The sequence below is a fragment of the Antechinus flavipes genome, chromosome 2, assembly GCF_016432865.1.
Source record: "Antechinus flavipes isolate AdamAnt ecotype Samford, QLD, Australia chromosome 2, AdamAnt_v2, whole genome shotgun sequence".
Taxonomy (NCBI): domain Eukaryota; kingdom Metazoa; phylum Chordata; class Mammalia; order Dasyuromorphia; family Dasyuridae; genus Antechinus; species Antechinus flavipes.
Genome location: NC_067399.1, coordinates 270,391,408 through 270,413,170, shown reverse-complemented (window position 1 = coordinate 270,413,170; position 21,763 = coordinate 270,391,408). Strand labels below are relative to the sequence as shown.

The following is a 21,763-nucleotide window of genomic DNA, read 5'->3' as shown; positions in this document are numbered from 1 at the left end:
GGATACAAAATAAATCCATATAAATCATCAGCATTCTTATACATCACTAACAAAATCCAGTAACCAGAGATACAAAGAGAAATTCCATTTTAAATAACTATTGAAAGGATAAAATATTTGGAAATCTATCTGTCGAGGGAAAGTCAGGAACTATATGAGCAAAACTACAAAACACTTTCTACACAAATCAAGTCAGATCTAAACAATTGGAAAAATATTAAGTGCTCTTGGATAGGTCGAACAAACATAATGAAGATTAGTTTCTACCTAACTACTTAACCTAATCTATTTATTTAGTGCTATACCAATCAGACTCCCAAAAAACTGTTTTAATGACCTAGAAAAAAAAATAACAACAAAATTCATCTGTAGGAACAAAAGGTCAAGACTTTCAAGGGAAATAATGAAAAAAATCAGATGAAGGCCTAGCTGTATCTGATCTAAAATTATATTATAAAGTAGTGGTCACCAAAACCATTTGGTATTAGCTAAGAAATAGACTAGTTGACCAGTGGAATAGGTTAGGTTCACAGGACAAAATAGCCAATAACTATAATAATCTAGTGTTTGACAAACCCAAAGACCCCAGCTTTCGGGATAATAATTCACTGTTTGACAAAAACAGCTGGGAAAATTGGAAATTAGTATGGCAAAAACTAGGCATTAACCCACACTTAACACTACATACCAAGATAAGGTCAAAATGGGTTTGTAATCTAGGCATAAAGAATGAGATTATAAATAAATTAGAAGAACATAGACTTGTGGAGGAGGAAGGAATTTGTGACCAAAAAAGAACTAGAGGTCATTATTGATCAGAAAATAGAAAAATTTGATTATATCAATTTCAAAAGCTTTTGTCCAAACAAAGCTAATGCAGACAAGATTAGAAGGGAAGTGATAAACTGGGAAAACATTTTTACGGTAAAAGGTTCTGATAAAGGTCTCATTTCCAAAATATATAGAGAACTGATTCTAAGGATATGAACAGACAATTTTCAGATGAAGAAATGGAAACTATTTCTAGCCATATGAAAAGATGCTCCAAATCATTGTTAATCAGAGAAATGCAAATTAAAACAACTCTGACATACCACTACACATCTCTCAGATTGGCTAGGATAACAGGAAAAGATAATGCTGAATGCTGGAGGGAATGTGGGAAAACTGGAACACTGATACATTGTTGGTGGAATTGTGAATGCATCCAAACATTCTGGAGAGCAATTTGGAACTATGCTCAAAAAGTTATCAAACTGTACATATCCTTTGATGCAGCAGTGTTACCACTGGGCTTATATTCCAAAGAGATCTTAAAGAAAAGAAAGGGACCTGTATATGTCAAAATGTTTGTGGCAGCCCTTTTTGTAGTGGCTAGAAACTGGAAATTGAATGGATGCCCATCAATTGGGGAATGGCTGGGTAAATTCTGGTATATGAATGTTGTGGAATATTATTGTTCTGTAAGTGACCAGCAGCATGATTTCAGAAAGGCCTGGAGAGACTTACATGAGCTGATGCTGAATGAAATGAGCAGGACCAGGAGATCATTATATACTGCAACAACAATATTATATGGTGATCAGTTCTGATGGATGTGACTCTCTTCAGCAATGAGTTGAACCAAATCAGTTCCATTTGTTCAATAATGAATAGAACCAGCTACACCCAGCAAAAGTAATATGGGAAATGAGTGTGAACTATAACATAGTATTTCCACTCCTTCTGTTTTTGTCCATTTGCATTTTTTATTTCCTTCTAGGGTTATTTTTACCTTATTTCTAAGTCCGATTTTTCTTGTGCAGCAAAATAACTGTGTGTGTGTGTGTGTGTGTTTGTATGTGTGTATATATATATATATATATATATATATATATACATACATACATACATACATATATTTTAACATATTTAACATGTATTGGTCTACCTGCCATCTAGGAAAGGGGGTGGGGGAAAGAGGGGGAAAGTTGGAACAGAAGATTTTGCAAGAGTCAATGCTGAAAAATTACTCATGCGTATATCTTATAAATAAAAAACTATAATAATTTTTTTAAAATTAAAGTTGTGGATTATTTCTAATAGCTTATTAGTAGAATCTCTGGGGTTCTCTAAGTATACCATCATATCATCTGCAAAGACTGATAATTTGGTTTCCTCATTACTTACTCTAATTCCTTTCATCTTTTTTTCATCTCTTATTGCCAAAGCTAGCATTTCTACCACAATATTGAATAGTAATGGTGATAGTGGCAACCTTGTTTCACTCCTGATTTTATTGAGAATGGTTCCATTTGATGCCCATCAATTGGAGAATGGCTGGGTAATTTGTGGTATATGAATGTTATGGAATATTATTGTTCTGTAAGAAATGACCAGCAGGATGAATACAGAGAGGACTGGCGAGACTTACATGAACTGATGCTAAGTGAAATGAGCAGAACCAGGAGATCATTATACACTTCGACAACGATATTGTATGAGGACATATTTTGATGGAAGTGGATTTCTTTGACAAAGAGACCTGAGTTTCAATTGATAAATGACAGACAAAAGCACCTACACCCAAAGAAAGAACACTGGGAAACGAATGTGAACTATCTGCATTTTTGTTTTTCTTCCCGGGTTATTTATACCTTCTGAATCCAATTCTCCCTATGCAACAAGAGAACTGTTCGGTTCTGCAAACATATATTGTATCTAGGATATACTGCAACATATCCAACATATAAAGGATTGCTTGCCATTTAGGGGAGGGGGTGGAGGGAGGGAGGGAAAAAAATTGGAACAGAAACGAGTGTCAATATAAAGTAATTATTAAATAAAAATTAAAAAAAAAAGAGAGAATGGTTCCATTTTATCACCATTATATATGATGCAACCAACTATTTTAAGGAAAAGTCCATTTATTCCTATATTATCTAGTGTTTTTAATAGGAATGGGTATTGGATTTTATCAAATGCTTTTTCTGCATCTATTGAGATGATCATATGGTTTTTGTTAATTTGGTTATTGATATAGTCAATTACGTTAATAATTTTCCTAATATTGAACCAGCCCTCCATTCCTGGTATAAATACTATTTGGTCATGGTGTATTACCCTTGGGATGATTTTCTGTAATCTTTTTGCTAATATTTTATTTAAAATTTTTGCATCAATGTTCATTAGACAAATTGATCTATAATTTTCTTTCTCTGTTTTCAAGCTATCTGGTTTAGGTATCAATACTATGTCTATGTAATAAAAGGAATTTGGTAGGACTCCTTCAATCCCTATTTTTTCAAATAATTTATATAGCATTGGAGTTAATTGTTCTTTAAATGTTTGGCAGAAATCTCATGTAAATCCATCTGGTCCTGGGGATTTTTTCTTAGGGAGTTGATTAATAACTTGTTCTATTTCTTTTTCTAAAATGGAACTATTTAACCAATTTACTTCCTCTGTTAATCTGGGCAGCCTATATTTTTGAAGGTAGTCATCCATTCCATTTAAGTTATCAAATTTATTGTCATAAAGTTGGGCAAAGTAACTCCTAATTATTGCTCTAATTTCCTCTTCATTAGTGGAAAGTTTTCCCTTTTTATTTTTTCCCCTTTCATTTTTAAGACTAACAATTTGATTTTCCTCTTTCCTTTTTCTAATCAAATTTACCAAGAGTTTATCTATTTTGTTGGTTTTTTCATAGAACCAATTCTTAGTTTTATTTATTCATTCAATACTTTTTAACTTTCAATCTTATTAATCTCTCTTTTATTTTTAAAATTTCAAGTTTAGCGTTTGGGGTTTTTTAAATTTGCCCTTTTTCTAGCTTTTTTAGTTGCAAGCCTAATTCATTGATTTTCTCTCTCTCTGTTTTATGCAAGTAGGCCTCTAGAGAAATAAAATTTCCCCTTATTACCACTTTGGCTGCATCCCACAAATTTTGGTATGTTGTCTCATTGTCATTCTCTTGGGTGAAATTATTAATTGTGTCTATGATTTGCTATTTCACTCATTCATTCTTTAGGATGAGATTATTTAATTTCCAATTACTTTTTGCTCTATTTTCCCCTGGTTTTTTATTGAATGTAATTTTTATTGCATTGTGATCTGAAAAGGATGCATTTGCTATTTCTACCTTTCTGCATTTGAATTTGAGGTCTTTATGTCAATTTTATGGTCAATTTTTGCATAGGTTCCATGAACTGCTGAGAAGAAAGTATACTCCTTTCTGTCTCCATTCAGTTTTCTCTAAAGATCTATCATACCTAACTTTTCCAGTATTGTATTTACTTCTTTAACTTCTTTCTTATTTGTTTTGTGGTATGATGTATATAATTCTGAGAGTGCAAGGTTGAGATTTCCCATTATTATACTTTTGCTGTCTACTTCTTTTTGCAGCTCTCTTAACTTTTCCTTTAGGAATTTAGATGCTATACCACTTGGTGCATATATATTTAACATTGATATTGCTTCATTATCGATGCTACCCATTAGCAAGATATAGTGCCCTTTCTTATCTTTTTAATTAGATCAATTTTTGCTTTTGCTTGATCTGCGATGAGGATGGCTATCCCTGCTTTTTTGACTTCACCTGAAGCATAGTAGATTCTGCTTCAGACTTTTGCCTTTACTCTGTATGTATCGCCCTGCTTCAAGTGTATTTCTTGTAAACAACATATTGTAGGATTCTGGCTATTAATCCAATCTGCTATCCATTTCTGCTTTATGGGGGAATTTACCCCATTCACATTTCTGGTTAAAACTACTAATTCTGTAGTTCCTGCCATCTTGTTTTGCTTTTCTCTTTCTTTCTCCCCTGTCTACCCCTCCCCAGTATTAAACTTATGAGTACCACTTGCCTCATGCAGCACTTCCTCTTTTGAACCCCTCCCTTCTCCCTTAGAATCCTTTCCCTTTTTTTAACCTTTCCCTTATAATTTATGTATTCCCTTCTATTTAGCCTACCCCTTCCCTTTTTCATTTTTCCCCTCTCACTTTTTAATGAGGTGGGAAAAGTTTCAAAGAGAGTGATTTTCAAAAGAATAACCAAGGTTGATTCATCTACATCTCTATTTGGTATACTCCTGTTTCACACTTTGAAAACCATCTTCAAATCGAGAAAGAGGCTTCCTACTGTGGAAAAGAGAGTGAGCTAGGTACTAGGGAAATCAGATAGAAGAAAAATACATAGTTTCTTGCTCTCAATTATTTTTTTATCCTGATCTGTGATTTCATTTGTTTAAGATACTCCTAGGGAGAAAATTTCCTTTACCAATGCATTCTAGCAATTTAAATAATGTACAGTCTTAGAAAATTCCTTGGAGTACTGTAAGATTAAGAAAGTTACTTGATTTCTTACCTGTAAAAATAAAAATAATAACAGCACCTGCCTCACTGAGTTAACTCAAATAGCTAAGTGGTACAGTGGATGGATCACCGAGGATCAAAAATTCAAATCTTTAGACACTTTTTAGCTATGTGACTTTAGGCAAGCCATTTAATTCTGTTTGCTCCAGTTTCCTCATATGTAAAATGAGTTGGAGAAGGAAATAACAAATCACTCTATGGTCACAAAGAATTGATAATGACTAAACAACAACAAAGGCAGGGTTGTGAGGATCAGAGATTGACATACATATATGTGGATGCATAGTGATTTGCTAACCTTAAAACTGATATATAAACATTAATTGGTGGTTTTTAAAAAGTACTCCTTAGGACTTTTTTGCATATGTTTTTAAACCCTGCCAAGGATCACTTGAAAGAAAAATAAAAAGTGTTTCATCTATTCTGCTAAATGTCAGCTCTTGTGTTGATGTAGAAGTAGCTCTGAATTCTCAAAAACTATGACAAAGACCCACAAGGTCTTCCAAAATTGAAAGTTTTTGTGAGGTTTTATGTTTCTCTCATGAAAGGGAAGTCGAAGCCAGAAAGATTCAGCTCAAGAAGGTTTGTCACTAAGTTGTTTTTATTTTTGTTTTTTGTTTTTCTCTTTGATCTTTTTACCATAGGAATTAGTGATAGCTCAAGAGGAATTAAACTACTTAAGTCTCATAGTTCTTTTTCTTTTCCATTCTAATTATTAGTTTTTTATTATAAAAATACATTTTATTAAGCAATACACATATTTTAAAGCTATCTTTCCAAAAAATGTTAAGACCTCTGAGCAAAATATAGACTTTAAAGATTTCTCTCCCATGCATATATTAAAATTATACAAGATTCTTTAGTAAATAGAACCATAAAGATAACTTTCATCAATAATCCTATATTGACCAGCATCATTTGAAGCCTAAAATGGAAGTATACTCAACAAAGATGTCTACCATTGTTACAGAAAATGTCATTTGCAGAGGGGATTTCTAGAAATGGAGAGTACTAAATTATCTTGTTTGTGAATGGCAGTGTGTTGATTGTATCAAGCCAAGAATACCATGGGGCCTCTTCAATTATATAAAAAAACTACTTTCAAAAAGAAAATTTTAAAAAACCTATATGATTTCTTAAACCTAAGCAATCACATAGAAAAAACAAAAATTGTGAAAAATGCTTATTTTTTCAGACCAAGCCATGTAGTTTGTATGGGCAACCCATTGTCTTAGTATACATGTATTCATATCTTCTCAGATAGGCAGTATTTTCAATAATCCTGAGTTATTCTCTAATAGAAAAAATCAATTTTTGCATCAATATTCTCTTGTTGATGCTGACTAGCTATGAATCATAGGAATCAGCATAAAAAATCAAAATTAAAAATAATTCAAAGGATAATGGAGAGATACAAAACAGACATTAATGGAATGCAGCATATTGCCTACAATTTTTTTGTGAAAAGTAATATAAAATATATGAATAACATGATTAGAAAAGTGCTTGGCCCTAAAACATACTGAGGGATAATGGATTGGTTGAATGATATACAGATTTCTTTGGGATTAAAAGAACTTAAGTTCATTGGGTAAGCCTTGACTTCATTAGGTAGGTGCTCTAGGGGGGATTAGCATAAAGATATAAATCACAGAGGTTAAAAAGATAGAGATGTAATGATGAAGAAAGACCTAAATTAGTGAGTTTGTGACTCCAATAAATTAATGACATGTTGATGTTCTTAGTGGGAAGTCATGGTATCTTTACTTTTTGCTTCTGTATGGGATTGCTGATTTTATTTTGCTTAGTCTGCTAGATAAGCATTGTTCTTCAAATTGAAATATGCGATGCATCTTCAGAAATCCAAGACTTGGTGAAGTATCAGGGCAAAAGATTCCATATAGATGTTATGTATTGTTCATGGCCATAACAATAATGTAGCTTACCAAAATTGAATAGCATTTTTGCTTCTGATTCTTATCCTGCACTTGAAAATATTTTGATTCATCCTGACAACACCACACCTATATACTTTATACAATTTAAATATTGATAGCTGAGTTTTTTTAACTTTTTCCATCAACAGAATAGTGGTTTTATGCCTATACCATTGGAGCACAAGTTCATGAAATTTTCATCATTCCAAAGACACCAAATTATTTCTTCTTTTTTCCCCACTCTAAATCAAATGATTCCCTTTTCATTTTTTTCATGTTTTCTGCATTCAATGAAAGAACATATTCCAGTCCTATTATCATAGACTACTCTTGTTGCCTTTACACCCTTTCTTCTTTAGAGCCAATATTAGTTTGATACTTGTGAAAAAGTTGTCAAAACATATATGATAAGAACACTTTCCTTATTCCAAAGAACATCAGCAAAGTTCATTACTAATTACCCACCTAAACCAAGATCATGATTTTTATGTGCTTTTAGGACTGGTTCAGGCTGATAAAGTTTAAACCAAATAAAATAACCTCAGATAAATACTCCACACTACATTTTATAATTAGTTCTATTAATAAGTCTACTATTTAAGAATTGGTCACTATCAAACAGTCATACATCAATTTATCAACACAGCAATATTCCTCCAAAGGAGTATATGAGGGGAAATTTTTATTCATTTGATCTAGAAGAGGCCTCAATTATAGTAAACTTGTCTGATTGATCTAGATAATTGTTATCTGCAAAGCAGGTATGAAAATACTAATTCAAACATTTCTCTCCTAATTGTATTGCTAATAAAGTCTGTTCTTTATCTGAAATCTCCTAATACATTCCTCTCTTGGGATGACAAATACATACACTCAAAAGGAGAATACCAAAACACCCTATTTTTTATACTATAACTTCCAAAGTGACATTTTTGTGAGAAGCATAATAATTTGTTCCATCAACAATTATCAAAATAGTTTTGTCATCAAAAAGTAATTCAAAGAACTCCACTGGATTTAGTTTCTCACTTTTGAGATTCAAAATTCCAGAATCCAATGCTGACCAGCTGGGAAAATTGGGCTGAATAATTCCTTTGATCCATTTCTTCTCTATAACAGCAGTTACTTTCTGCTTTTTTTCTGGCAGGGTATGACTCAACTTTATCTTCTTCATCAACATCAGAATCACCAGAAAATGTGAGACCTTGTAGCAACTCACTCTTATTTTCTCTTTTTCTTCCCTATGATTATGTTAGAAATATGCTACAAAAATAAAAAGGACTCAAGAGTATATGAAGTAAGTTGGTTTATTTATGGTTCTTGCAAGAAATGGTTGATCCACAAAGGGGCAGTCCCTGGATAGATTGAAGCTCATAAATCTAGGAATGAGCCTTTTATTTCCTATCCTGAGGTGCAAGATCCCTCCCTCATTGCCCCAGTTGACTGGGAATGATGAAATTAACAGACCTCTTAGTCCTCCCATTGCATGTTCATTCTTGATATATTCTCCCTCCATCATACAACTCATCTTCAAAAATAGAAAAACTCCTCCTTTGAGCAGAAGTTAATATTAACTCATTAAGCATACAAACTTTGCTTGCAGTTACCTTTCACTTCTTGTTTTGGGATGATTTTTATCACTTTATCAGTTCAGTGGCTCAATATCTTGTTTTGTTCAACTAACTTGGTCAGCTGACATCCCCTATATGGAAATACAACTCTATAGGTTTCTCACAGTGTCACCTGCAGTATATTCCATTGATGAGATGTATATTCTAGATTCTAAGATTATGGTCTTTAAGATCATTGAAAAAAAATCATTTTTTCCAGCTTGTTCAGAAGGGCCAACAAGGAACTGAGGTGAATAATCTCTTCTGAGTGCACTAGAGACCTCTTCCTGTGTGTATGCATCTTTAGAAATTTTTTGCTTTGGATGCAATATTCTATATTTAATCATGATCTCTCCAGTAAGCAAACCAAAGTTCCTAAAAGTTTTCAGCACCCCCTTCTCATTTCTTTTCTTCTGAGTTGCGTCAAAATATTGCCACTCTTCTGAAACAAGGAACTAATCTCCTCAGTCTTCAATGATGTCTTGGATTGAGGAGAATTAAAACGATACAATTGCCTACTCTCTGAGGAGTTCCCCCAGTGATGAGAAAAACTTACAAAACAGGGATAGCATTAACTTATAGAGGATAGAAATCCTGAGATTTACATTTCACTGTGACTCTTGGGATGCTCCCTGATGCTCTGTCTCCTATGAGAAATCAAATTTACTGTCCAGGTTGATTTGGTTGTTGCTCCAATTCCACCAATATAGTGATTATTTCCTCTCTGTTTTGTAGGAAACATGTCTCCTCCCAAGCCTGGGGATAGAGTAGTCAAAAATTATTCCAGCACCAACTCCATAATCTTGCTCCTTTGTATATAGTTCAGTCCTCAGCCACTAATAGCAAGTACTCATTGTTGGCTCAAAGCTTCTGGGGGCCTGGTTGTTTTGGGGTAGCAAAACTGTCTGAAACACTGCCAAAAGATCTCCTGGGTAAGGCAATTGTTTTCTGGTTGGCTGGATTCCTGTTCCTAAGTATGGTCTTCTTTCACTTTCAAAATGTCCTTCTGCTCCTCTGGAATTGGGACAGAAAAACCTTGACATCTTGAGATTGAATATCACAAACCCTCCAAAGGGTATTGTTCATTGAAGAAGCTTTCTAATTTGTATTTCAAATTAAATCAAAAAGAATTTTTTAAAGTGCTTTTAAGTCCAGAAGACCTGGGATAAATCTTGGTTGTATCACCCTGAGCAAATTATTTACTCAGTAACCATCCATTCAACTCTGTGGCTGGAAGTTGCAAAACAATTGCCCACTTGTATAAGTGGAGGGAATTTCCTTGCTGGGAATTACCCACACATATTGACTCACAGGTGAAGACCACCAACAATAAAAAGTGACCATCTTAGAACTAATTGCTGGAGTCTGAGAGACAGTGGAGTATAGGGCCTCAAGACAAGTGGAAGACAGGCTCTTTGAAGGAGTTTGCAATCTATATTTGAAAAACACACAGGCCCGTGGGAGACTCATACTGCAGTCTGAGGAAGAGAAGCGGGGCATGTTTCTGGTGATCTGGAGTGAAGTTTCCTTTGAAAAATTAGGTATCAGAGGAACCCTATCTTCCCCTTTCCCCAGCAGCAAGAAGGGGGAAGAGGAAAAGAGAGAACTCTGTATGTGTGCATATGTGTGAGAGAGATCAGCCAGGCTAGGCCGCAATACCGGGGAACTTAAAGAGGTTTCACAGAATCAAGAGTGGAGCAGCTACTTCGTACGGGAGAGATAACATCACTGTGTGTCTGGTGGTGTGGTGACAGGGAGGGGGGCGGGAGTAGAGGAGAGAGAGAGAGAGAGAGAGAGAGAGAGAGAGAGAGAGAGAGAGAGAGAGAGAGAGAGAGAGAGAGAGAGAGAGAGAGAGAGAGAGAGGAGAGAGAGAGAGAGAGAGAGAGAGAGGAGAGAGAGAAGAGAGAGAGAGAGAGAGAGAGAGAGGAGAGAGAGAGAGAGAGAGAGAGAGAGAGAGAGAGAGAGAGAGAGAGAGAGAGAGAAGAGAGAAGAGAGAAGAGAGAGAAGAGAGAGAAGAGAGAGAGAGAGAGAAGAGAAAAGAGAGAGAGAGAGAGAGAGAGAGAGAGAGAGAGAGGAGAGAGAGAGAGAGAGAGAGAGAGAGTCTGTAAGTCCTTCTGTTCTGCAGTTTCCTTAGACAGCGGGAGGAGTGAGGGGCGGTACGGCACTGCCCAGAGAGGAGGAGAGAGAAGGAGGCGGTGGCATGGCGTGGAGGCAGCTATGCACCGCGCCCCGCGCCTCCCTGCCCCCGCCTCGCTAGGTGAGCCGGGCAGCCAAGCGCCAGGACCATGGCCATGGGCACCTTGGGGAAGGCGAGAGAAACTCCGCGGTAAGTGTGAGGCCTCTGGATAGCTGGACTGAGGTGGGCGAGACACCCCTTTCCAGTCCTCCCGCTACATCCCCCCGACAGTCCTCCCGCCGCGTGCTTAAATGCATCCAAGTCTGGCACTCAACTTTCTTGCTTCGGGCCCCCTTGCCGGCTCCCTGTAATCTGGGTCTACGATCAGCCCTTCTGTCTCTTTCCCCGCGCTCCGCTGTCACCTATCCTTACCCGAGCTTTGGGGAAGATGCTTCATGGGAGTGGTGGGCACAAGGAGTGGGCGCGACATTTGTCCTAAAGTCCTGGGAGTTGGGGAGACTAGGACACAGAAAGCTCGCGAAAAGCGAAAAATCGTCTTCAACTCCCGCTGCCCCACTCAGGTATCGATGGGGAAGAAGGAGCCTTTTGGGGTGGCGGGATGGAGGCAGAGAATAAAACTTAGCCGAAACACACTTTACTTTTTCTGCAAGTGTCAAGATCATAGCTACGGACTACTGAGTTTATCTTTGATCTCGCCCATCCCCTGTCCGCACTGTCCTTTGCTCCTCGTCCTTCCTTCTTTCCCCGGGCACTTAGGGAACTAACTGAGCTCCCTTCCCGGCTCCCACCCAGCCAAGTTTCCGTGGACCGCACCTGCAGCACTTGCAAGGTCCAAACGTCGCCATCTGGCGGCAACTAGCGAATAAGAATGACCTGGAACTGGGGTCCAGAAACCTATCTTAGAACAAATAACTTTTAGAATCTTTGGGGTTCGTGCAGCAGTATAGGAGACCTGGCCCCTTCGCTCTGAACCCTAATTACAAAACTCAATCAGATCTGATGAAGGGAGACTAAGAAACTTTGGCGGAAACCTTCGACCTTTACCTATCAACTAACAACTACTCAGATCTGCTTACTGTGAAAAGGTTTTAAAGCTTGGAAGGATGAAAGGATGACTGTGAATAGGTGTGAATATGTATGTGAGGGTGACCTGGCTTGGAGACTGGGTGCAGAGTGGTGACACATGACATAAAACCCATAGTGCAGACAACTTAAGCTGCTGCAGGTATCACTTTTACCAACAGCCCTCCAGTTCTGGAACACTGATCCTGGGAGTACAAAAAGTAAAACAATCCCTAAGAGAAGGACTTAGAAGATCTTCACTATCCATTGAAAATAAAATTGTGGGCATTTTTCAATTTTCTCATTCTAGCCCATCTCCCGGATTCCCGGGCTGTAGTTCAGACAAAAAGGTATGCCATCCAAACTAACTCCATTCCAGAGAGTTGATCTATATTGATTCAGAACTGAAAGGAACCACAGAGACTACTGAGCCTAACCCCTCCTTTAACACATAAGGCTTGGGGAAAGTTAATAACTAGTCCATGATTACTTACACAGGAAATCTGAGTAAACTGAGTAAATGTAGGTGTTTTATTCCAAAGTCGAAGGTGTGAACTCACTGACCAATAAACTGTTCATTTTTTAGTGTGAGCATTTGAGCATTTGCACTTTTGAGCTTGATTTACTGTTTTATTGGTCCTCTCCAGCTAGAGAATGTTAATGCAGATTAAACTTAAACCTGCGTCCTGCAAGAGAGTTAAAATTTGAGGAATATACCACACTTTCCAAATTGTTTTTAAGCTATATTAATATGTTGGGAAGGAAAGGAGGTAAGGCATTCTAAGTACCAGCATAATTTGAATTTTACTCCTTGTGTGTTCAGAAATTATCTCTTTGCCTATATTTAGTAGGTTAACGACACAGTGCCTTACATGGCACCATTTAAAAACATTCTGTAAATTCTCATAAAAATATTGTTATCTACAGTCACATCAAAGAAAGGGAACATAGAGAAACAGAAAAATCCAGGGATTTGTCATGAGGCCATAAATGGGAGTGAGTCAGTGACAAGAGAACCCATGTTTCTTGATTCATAGTGAAAGGAACTCATTACTTGTCAATTTTCCCAGATTTTTTTTCCTCCTGGTCCCTAATTGAGTTTTGTAATTAGGGTCTATTATTTCTTTTTGCTGTACCTCATGCTTAAAACTTGGTTTCTTTAGCTTCTACAGATCTATATTTGCCTGACATTTCCCTCTATTTCACTTTTCATCTTTCATCTTCAAAAAATATTGGATTTGAAATCAGAGTACCATTTAAATTCAAATCTTAGTTAAGCAACTTATAATTTGTAGTTAAGTGACTTAATCTTTCTGGGCCTAAGTTTCTTTATTTGTAAAATGACAAGTTGGACTCAGTACCTCCTAAGACCTCTTCCAGCTCTAAATTGATAACTAAAAAATGACTGAAGATCCTCCTCTCCCTAAATATTTTGAGTTCCTAGTTTTTTTCCTCTTTTGATGCTTCCCAGTCCTTGGACCTTTATGCCTTTTCTGATTTTCTCCCATTAATGACTTTTGAGAACATTGCTAGATTGAGATTGTGAGGCCATAAAATAGAACCTTAACTAGAGCTCTCTATTTTCCTAATGTTTTCATATGGAAAACAGGATAAGAATTAGGGAAAGCTATCGCTTCTTCTATTACTTTGGCTGACTAGTCTTACTTTTTTCTCATTGTACTAAACATGTGGGAGGAAGAAACATTGCATCCAGCTTTCAGTTATCTGGGGATGAGATGGCTTAAGAATGAGATGCTATAAAGAAAAAATAAATAGCAAGTACCTACAGATAATCCAAAGTGAGTAGCAAAGACAGTCACTTTTCATTTCTTTCATCCTAATAGAATTGTGTTAAGACATAGGGAATTCCCAAATCACTCCTACTTAGCTTTGTGATATACTATGTGATTCTACTTGAATCCTAATCAATTTGCCATCTGAATTATATTCTATTGAGGAAAATGTTGTGTTCTTTTCTTGAGAATTCTTTGATAGTGAGATGGTAGCTCAGGCATCTATTGGGTATCATGAAGACTACAATCCAGGATGATAATTTTTCATTGTGTAATTCACAGGTAACAGAGTTATGGAGTCAACTATAAGCAATTGTAGGCCAACCCTCAATTAGCCTTATTACCATTTACATTCTTCATCACCTTAAATTCCAGTGTAATCCACAGATATTTTTGTATATTTTGGCAAAATTTCAACTTCTTTTATCCATCAGTTATCTCAGAATCCCTATCCTGTTAATTATATATTATTTAATAAACTTGAGAAAACTCTCCATAAAGTCACTTTTATCTTTATTTAAAAATCCCTAATCTCCTAGGATTAAAATCACAGCCTATATAATTTACTAACAATGCAATCAATAAGAACACAAAGACATAAAAATTGTTTGCAGTGTTTTATCTGTGAGAAAGCTTGAAGTCAGAATCATCTCCTGGAAACAGGTTCAGTAGTCAGTTCACTCAGCATACCAAGTCAAGTCAAGTCTCTTCTTAAGAATGCTCTTTTCTCTCTTCAGAAGATAAATATTGAGACAATTCTGTGAGGAAAGAAGTACTCTCCATTCTGTTCTTTGTCTTCTCTAGCTTCTCTCCATCCATGACAGGAAAATAACTTCTTCAGCTTGCAGTAAGTCATTACTCAACCATCACCCTCCAAATTTATTTCTTATAAAACTCCTTTTATATTTCTTTGTAAAGTAACAGCCAAGAAATGCCTCCAAGGCAAGTTTTTCCTTATTGTCTTTTTGTTGTTATTATCATCGTACTTCATCTCAAACCATCTTCATTAGCTTTTTTTCTCACCAGTTGAAGTACTATCATGAGTGGCTAATCAAATATGTAGAAACTAAGATTTAATGGGCAGAAATCCTGTATCTTTTCAGTGGTATAGTAGATAAAGTACTGGGCCTGGAGACAAGAAGATTTGAATTCAAATCCACTGTATGACACAGGGCAAGAAATTCAAGAATTTCTGGGCCTCGTTTATAAAAATGAAAGGGTTGGATTATTGCCTTTCAGCTCTAATTATACGTGAGGGTACTTTTTTCCACCATTCTGCAAAGCATTTGGCAAAGAATGAGCACAAAGAATGTGCTAAATGAATGATGATCCCAAAATTAACCATAATTCTTAGTTTTCTCTTCTAGCCAACCTTCTACCAAGAATTGCTCACAAGACACAAAGTAATTTGACTTGCATTTTTTCTTTCCCTCACTCCACAAGGAATTGATCTACAATGACATAGCCAAAAAGAAGGAGGTGAAAAACAGGGAGGCCCAATTGGAAATAGATAGCTCTGGAAGATCAAAAATTGATTATAATTTCCCCAAAGACCATTGTTTCATACATGTAATCTGAACAATTTTCCCCTTCTCTCATATTATTTTGAAAATTGAAGGATCCATAGGACTCAGTGAGTTGAATTCTTTAACTGACATATGGAGAAAATAAGGGCAGAGAGGCAGAATACCTCATCTGAAATTATGTAATTCATTAATGTTAAGGCTGAGATTAGAACTCTGTCTGCTTGAATCACAGTCCTGTGCTCATGTGATTTTAGATTCATTCAGATCTCTGAATTGGAAGATTCCTTATCACTTAATTCTGACTCTTGCATCACTCCCTTCTAAAATATCCCTGAAAGGGAACTTGTAGCCTCCCTATATCTGTTTCATCTGCTATCAGAATCTCCTGGTCAAAGAGAGCACCTTAAGGGTTCTTCACATCTTACCTATGTAAGATCTTAGGGAGGAAAGGGGGAGATCAAATCAGGAGTTTCAAAGCCCACCCACTTTAATTAGCTGCCCGTGTACTTAGTGAGTTGGCTAGGATGAAATTTCTAACATTATTTTTTCACATTCCTTTATATCAAATCCTGAGGGAAAACAATACTTGAAAAAAATTGATCTACTGAATGGCCTTTTTCAAAAGTAGCAGGAATGAGAAGCAAATGGAAAATAGGTTAGGCCACTCTTTTCTTGCGTATCTATTCTCTTCCCTATTTCTTCCTGCTACTTCATAATCAGCAGTTTCTTATTTCTCTCCTTTTGGACCCTGCTTCCTTTTCATTGTGTTAAATAAGTGGATAAAGAACACTTCAGTCAACTCTCAGTCATCTAGGTCCATGAAGAGGATAGGATGAGAAATTGTATGAGATGGAATGGGATCAGATAGTGGTAAGAATATGTGACACCTACAAGTAATATAAATCATATCATTGATGCAATTACTTTTTATTTCTTCCACACTAATGAAAGTAAGCTGAGGCTCTGGGATTTCCCATTTCTATTAAACTTTGAAATGTAGAGTGAATGTAAAATGTAGAATTTTTACTCCTATCCTTTCCACTACTGCCTCCCTCCCTGAAAGATTTATCTTCTTAATCATATTCTACTTATAATGACATTATATTACACTAAAATATTAGTTGATGATGGAGAAGTAGCCCAGATATCTTCTGCATGTCAGGAAGAAGTCAGTTAAGGAAAGATTTTCTTTTTAAAAAATTTTAATAATAGTTTTTTATCCTCTTTTGTTTTAAAAATAGCTTTTTTATTTTCAAAATACATGCAAAGATAGTTTTCAACATTCATCCTTGCAAACCCTGTGTTCCAAATTTTTCTCCTTCCCTTTTCCCCATCCCCTCTCCTAGAGAGCAAATATTCCAATATGTGTTAAACATGTGCATTTCTTCTATACATATTTCCATATTTATCATACTGTATAAGAAAAATTAGATCAAAAGAGAAAAAATGAGAAATAAAAAAGCAAGCAAACAACAACAAAAAGGTGAAAATACTGTGTTATGATGCACACTCAGTCCCCACAGTCCTCTTTCTGGGAGCAGATGGCTCCATCACAAGATTATTGGAATTGACCCAAATCACCTTATTGTTGGAAAGATCCAAATCCATCAGAGTTGACCATCACATAATCTTGTTGTTACTATGTACAATATTCTCTTGATTCTACTCATTTCACTTAGCGTTAGTTCATGCAAGTCTCTCCAGTCTTTTCTGAAATCATCCTGTTTGTCGTTTCTTATAGAACAACAATATTCCATTACATTCATATACTATAATTTATTCAGCCATTCCCTAACTGATGGACATCCACTCAGTTAAGGAGAGATTTCAAGCTGTGAGTGGACTCAGAAGAGGAATGGCTATAAATCTGACTGAATACCTCAAAACTAATATTATTTTGCTAAGATCTTTCACACTTTCACATTGCAAAGTTGGAAACAATTCATAACAATGCCCTGTAAACTGAGGGTGTTTGTAAATAATTATTGATTTTTATTTGACTGAATGGTTCCTAGCCTGAGCCACTCACAATAACATAAGTTCTGGGTTGTGTTAGAACCAGGTTCAACCAACTTTTGAGAACCATTTGATAAATTTTCAGTGTGAGCGTTTACATCTTGTTATTTAGGCATGTCCAACTCTTCATGATTCCATTTCAAATTTTCTTTGCAAAGATACTAAGTGGTTTGCCATTTCCTTTTTCAGTTCATTTTACAGATAAGGAAACTGAGGCAAGAAGGGTGATGTGACTTGCCTAAGACCACATAGCTAGAAAGTATCTGAGACAAGATTTGACCTCAGGAAGATGAGGCTTCCTGATTTCAGACCCAGCACTACAACACCTTGGAAATCACAAATCAGGACTTGATTTACTCTCCAGACTTAAGAAAGTAATGAAGAAAATGTAGATGATACAAATTAAATTTAAAAGTATATTGTGTATATATTTCTCCACCTCCAGAAAACTGGTTAAATGTTTACCAACATACCGATGCAGAGGCTCTATGTCAGTCTTTTTCCTTGCCTTGAAGTCTAAATGAAATATACAGATATCCTCAGATTTTGTTTTTTTCTATATTACTAGTTGTAAATGACCATGATTATGCTACATGTGTGTTAAAAGAGACAAAAATCCCAACCTTTCCAGTAGGCTCCTTCAGACTACTTTAACTGGAAATTTTTCTTTCTCTTTGGTGTTTTGGCTCTTCTTCCATTATTTATCTTCTCATGTATGCAAATGCTTTATTTCTTAGTCTAGATTATATGGACCTTAGAAGCCTTCAAGTCTAATCCCCTCATTTTACAAATGAGGAAACTGAGGCAGAGAGAGGTTAATTGGATTTGCCCAGGGTCACACAGCTACTATGTGTCTAAGGTAATATTTGAATTAAAGTCTTCCTGACTTCAAATCTAGTACTCTATCCATCTAGATACTTTAAATTGTAACCTCCTCTAGAAGAAAAAGTTGGTTATCCTTTTTTTTTTTAATCTTCCTCAAGCCTACCACATAGAGTAAGATGCAATAAATACTTGTTGCTAGTCCTTCCTCCTCCATTTACTTTTTACCAGTGCTCATAACAAGTAACAAGTTATCAAGGTAAAAGCTTAAGATTTCATTTCTTTTTTCCCCCTCTCTCTTCCCTTTCATTGGTTTCATTATAATAACAATAATTACTTCACAGAATTGTTGGGAGGATCAAATGATAATATTGGCAAAGTGGTCTGTCACATAGCCTGGCACATAGTAGGTGCTTAATTAATGTTTTCTTCCTTCCTAAATGATAATAACATCTTGCAGGTCTCCTGCTCTTTTTCCCAAACAAGTCTCTTATAACAAAATATATATCTTTTGTGGGGATGACAATTTTGAAAAACTAAGAGAAAATAAAAACAAACTATCCACATTGGACCTTGCCTCTCTCCACAATGAACTATGGTCCTTTTATGGTTAAGGCTAAAACTAAGGGATTGAATCATCAAAATAAAAAAGGACGACCAAGAGCCCCTGAGTAGTCCAGATTCACTTTATAATATGACACATAATTCTGGGGGAAATCTCTAAAGTTCTGGAGCCTAGAACCTCATTTGTGTCATGTAATTCTTTAGCAGTTGGGTGAAGCCTATGGACTCTCTAAGGACAATGTTTGTAAATGCATAAATCAAGGCAAATCAGCTTAATATTTAATATTTAAATGTTAAATACATACTATGTGCCAGGGAACAGTCAAACTCTGGGAATACAAAGAAAAGAGTGGGGGGGAGGAATCCCTGCCCTCGAGGATTTTACCATCTAATTGCCGGAACAAGTTGCAAACAACTATGTACAAATAAAATATCTACAGAATAAATTGGAAGTAATCTCAGAGTGAAGACACTGATGAAAAAAAGTCTGAGAAAAGCTTCTTGGAGAAGGGTTTTTAACAGTTAACAATTTAAAAAAAAGTTCATGGATTTCAATTAAGCACTTCTAAGAAGTTAATGAAAATAAAAGTGTGATTTAAAAAACTTTTTCCCCCCACTCAAATTCAGAGCCTCAATGAAATCGATCCAGACATGATCCATGGATCTCAGGCTTTAAGTCTAGTACCATTCCTTTTTTTAATACAGTGAAGCTAAATACTACAGTTTTTTTTTTTTTTGTTTTTGTTTTTGTTTTTGTTTTTTTTTTTTTTTGATGGAACATCTTTTTAGTAATAAAATAGCCAGGAATGATTTGTTGCGCTACCAATAATAAGAAAGGGCATGTTAGAACCTGTGAATCCTTATGAAAAATCTAGTCCCAAATCTCGTCTGATACCAACCATCTACATCTATTTCTCCCCCTTTTACCCTTCTTCTCCTCCACCAAGCTCTTTAACTTAAAAAAAAAAAAAAATCTTTCTGCAGGCTAAAGGTTTTACTAGAACATCCAGATTTTGTACGACCTCTGTGGCATGACCTTTAGCTAAATCCAGCAGTTTCTGGGAAAGATAAGGAAAAGGAAAACAGCTTAAAACTCAAGTGAGGGACATGGGGACTAAAACGGGAAAAATCTCCTTTTGGTACCTTACCGAAGAAAAGTAGAGAAATCGCTTCACCCCTGCTCTCTCTCTATCTCTCCACTCCTCCTTTGGGAATTAGGATCATCCCCAGGTAAATAGAAGCAGACTGGACCTGAAAGTGGCAAGCCTCAGGTCGGAATTCAAAGCTCCTCAAAACTCCAACCTTCCCATTTGTCTGAGCAATGTCTCTTTAACAGCCCGCGGTTGTTTGGTGCATTTGCCAAGTGGGAGGGTTATGCCTTCTCCCAGCCCAACTCCCGGGATTTAATTGTCTTATCTCTCCCCACTTTTCTTTCCAACCTGCCTGCGGAGCTAGCAGTTCCTTCCCTCCTTCCCCAGGCTTCCTTTTTTTTTTTTCCTTCTTTAAGATCCATACTTACTGGTTTGTCCCCCTTTCCATTTAGGAAGCCTCCCCATGGCTGCAATGCTCCCCCAAAAGCAAGACTAGAGGTGAAAACAAGCAATCCTCTCCCCTCTCATCCCAACTTGGCCCAGATCGCTCAGTTCCGAATGATGATGTCGCTGGGACATTTAGCTAAAGGAGCTAGCCTGGACGATCTCATTGAGACGTGCATCCAGTCTTTCGGTAAGTTTTTCCATCTAGGATGAATGTGTCCGTGTGTAAGAAGCTGTGTACGATTCAAATGCACAACTATCTTATTTTCATTTTAGAACATTTTATTTGGAAGAGTAACTCTTTTTGATTTACATATGTATAAATTACAAAATTGGGGGGGGGCTTATAATATAAGCTTTTGAAACAGTCTTTGGAATGTTTTAAATTCTCTTCCCCGTACATATTGCATATGAATATGTGGGGGTGATGCTTCGTGATGAGAGGTGTGAGAGGAAGTGAAAAAAGTTATCCCTAAGGGAGTTATGTTTTTCTTGAGATTGGGTTTTTTTGCTGTTGATAGATTTCTGTGAAATTGTACTAAAAAAAAAAAAAAAAAAAAAAAAAGCCTGAAGAGCTTTTCTTTTCTTATGTATTGTGGAGTCCAAGGACATTTTGAGAAATACTGATAGCATATTACCATCTGACAGAAAGTCAGAAAACTTTGAATTATTTGGGTAAATGGTCTGTTAATCTTTGGAATCAGGAGGGCAGTTTTGATAAACCAAGAAAATGAGTAGGTAAAGGCAAAATGCTTGGGCTTGAGTTACAAGAGGTTCAATCAGCCCTTTTATTAAGAGTAGAAAATTTAAGAAATAAGTATCTTCTGCTACATACATATTACCCAGTGAATTATTCATGATTTTCTCTTTTCCAATGCATTGCCTAAAAAGCCTCCACATTAGGGGATGCAAAACTGAATAACAGCAGTCAAGCTCTTTTCTTAGGAGTGGCCCTATTTTTATTTCATTCAGTAAATGATGGGTTATTTTTTTCTTATTATTTAGCCGAAAAGTTCTCAAAATTTGCCCTCCCCTTCTTCCCACCAAAAGGAAAGACTGTAATCTGAATGAAGATTGCAGAATGTTCCCCTGACACCTTTCTTTCTTTGTTGGAAAATCTCCTCCCCCACAGTCTTTCCTAAAGGTCCCCTGTATTCCTTTCTTTTCCTTTGTGAGGCCGCATGGCTCCATGAATTGAGAGCCAGCCTTGGAGGTGGGAGGATGTGTGTTTGCTTTAAACTGGCACTGGCTGTGTGACTCTGGGTAAGTCATTTACCTCTCTGTTTTATAGACAACTCTTTTATGACATAAAATGCCACCCTGCATTAGTAGAGATTTTCTATGTCAATGAAAGCCCTATATCTTCCTTTTGTGAGCCATATAGCTGAAGGTGCTCAAGTGCCATGGAA

General features: G+C 36.3%; 1 protein-coding gene across 1 annotated transcript in view; it reads left to right on the top strand.

The window, feature by feature from the left end:
• Positions 1–10,986: 10,986 nt before the first annotated feature.
• Positions 10,987–21,763, top strand: part of RASGRP1 (RAS guanyl releasing protein 1) — a 108,375-nt gene continuing 97,598 nt past the window's right edge. Inside the window, exons 1-2 of the mRNA XM_051977053.1 lie at positions 10,987–11,225; positions 20,363–20,544. Coding sequence (XP_051833013.1) covers positions 11,185–11,225; positions 20,363–20,544 — 223 coding nt within the window. The 5' untranslated portion in view covers positions 10,987–11,184. The remainder of the gene's footprint in view (positions 11,226–20,362; positions 20,545–21,763) is intronic.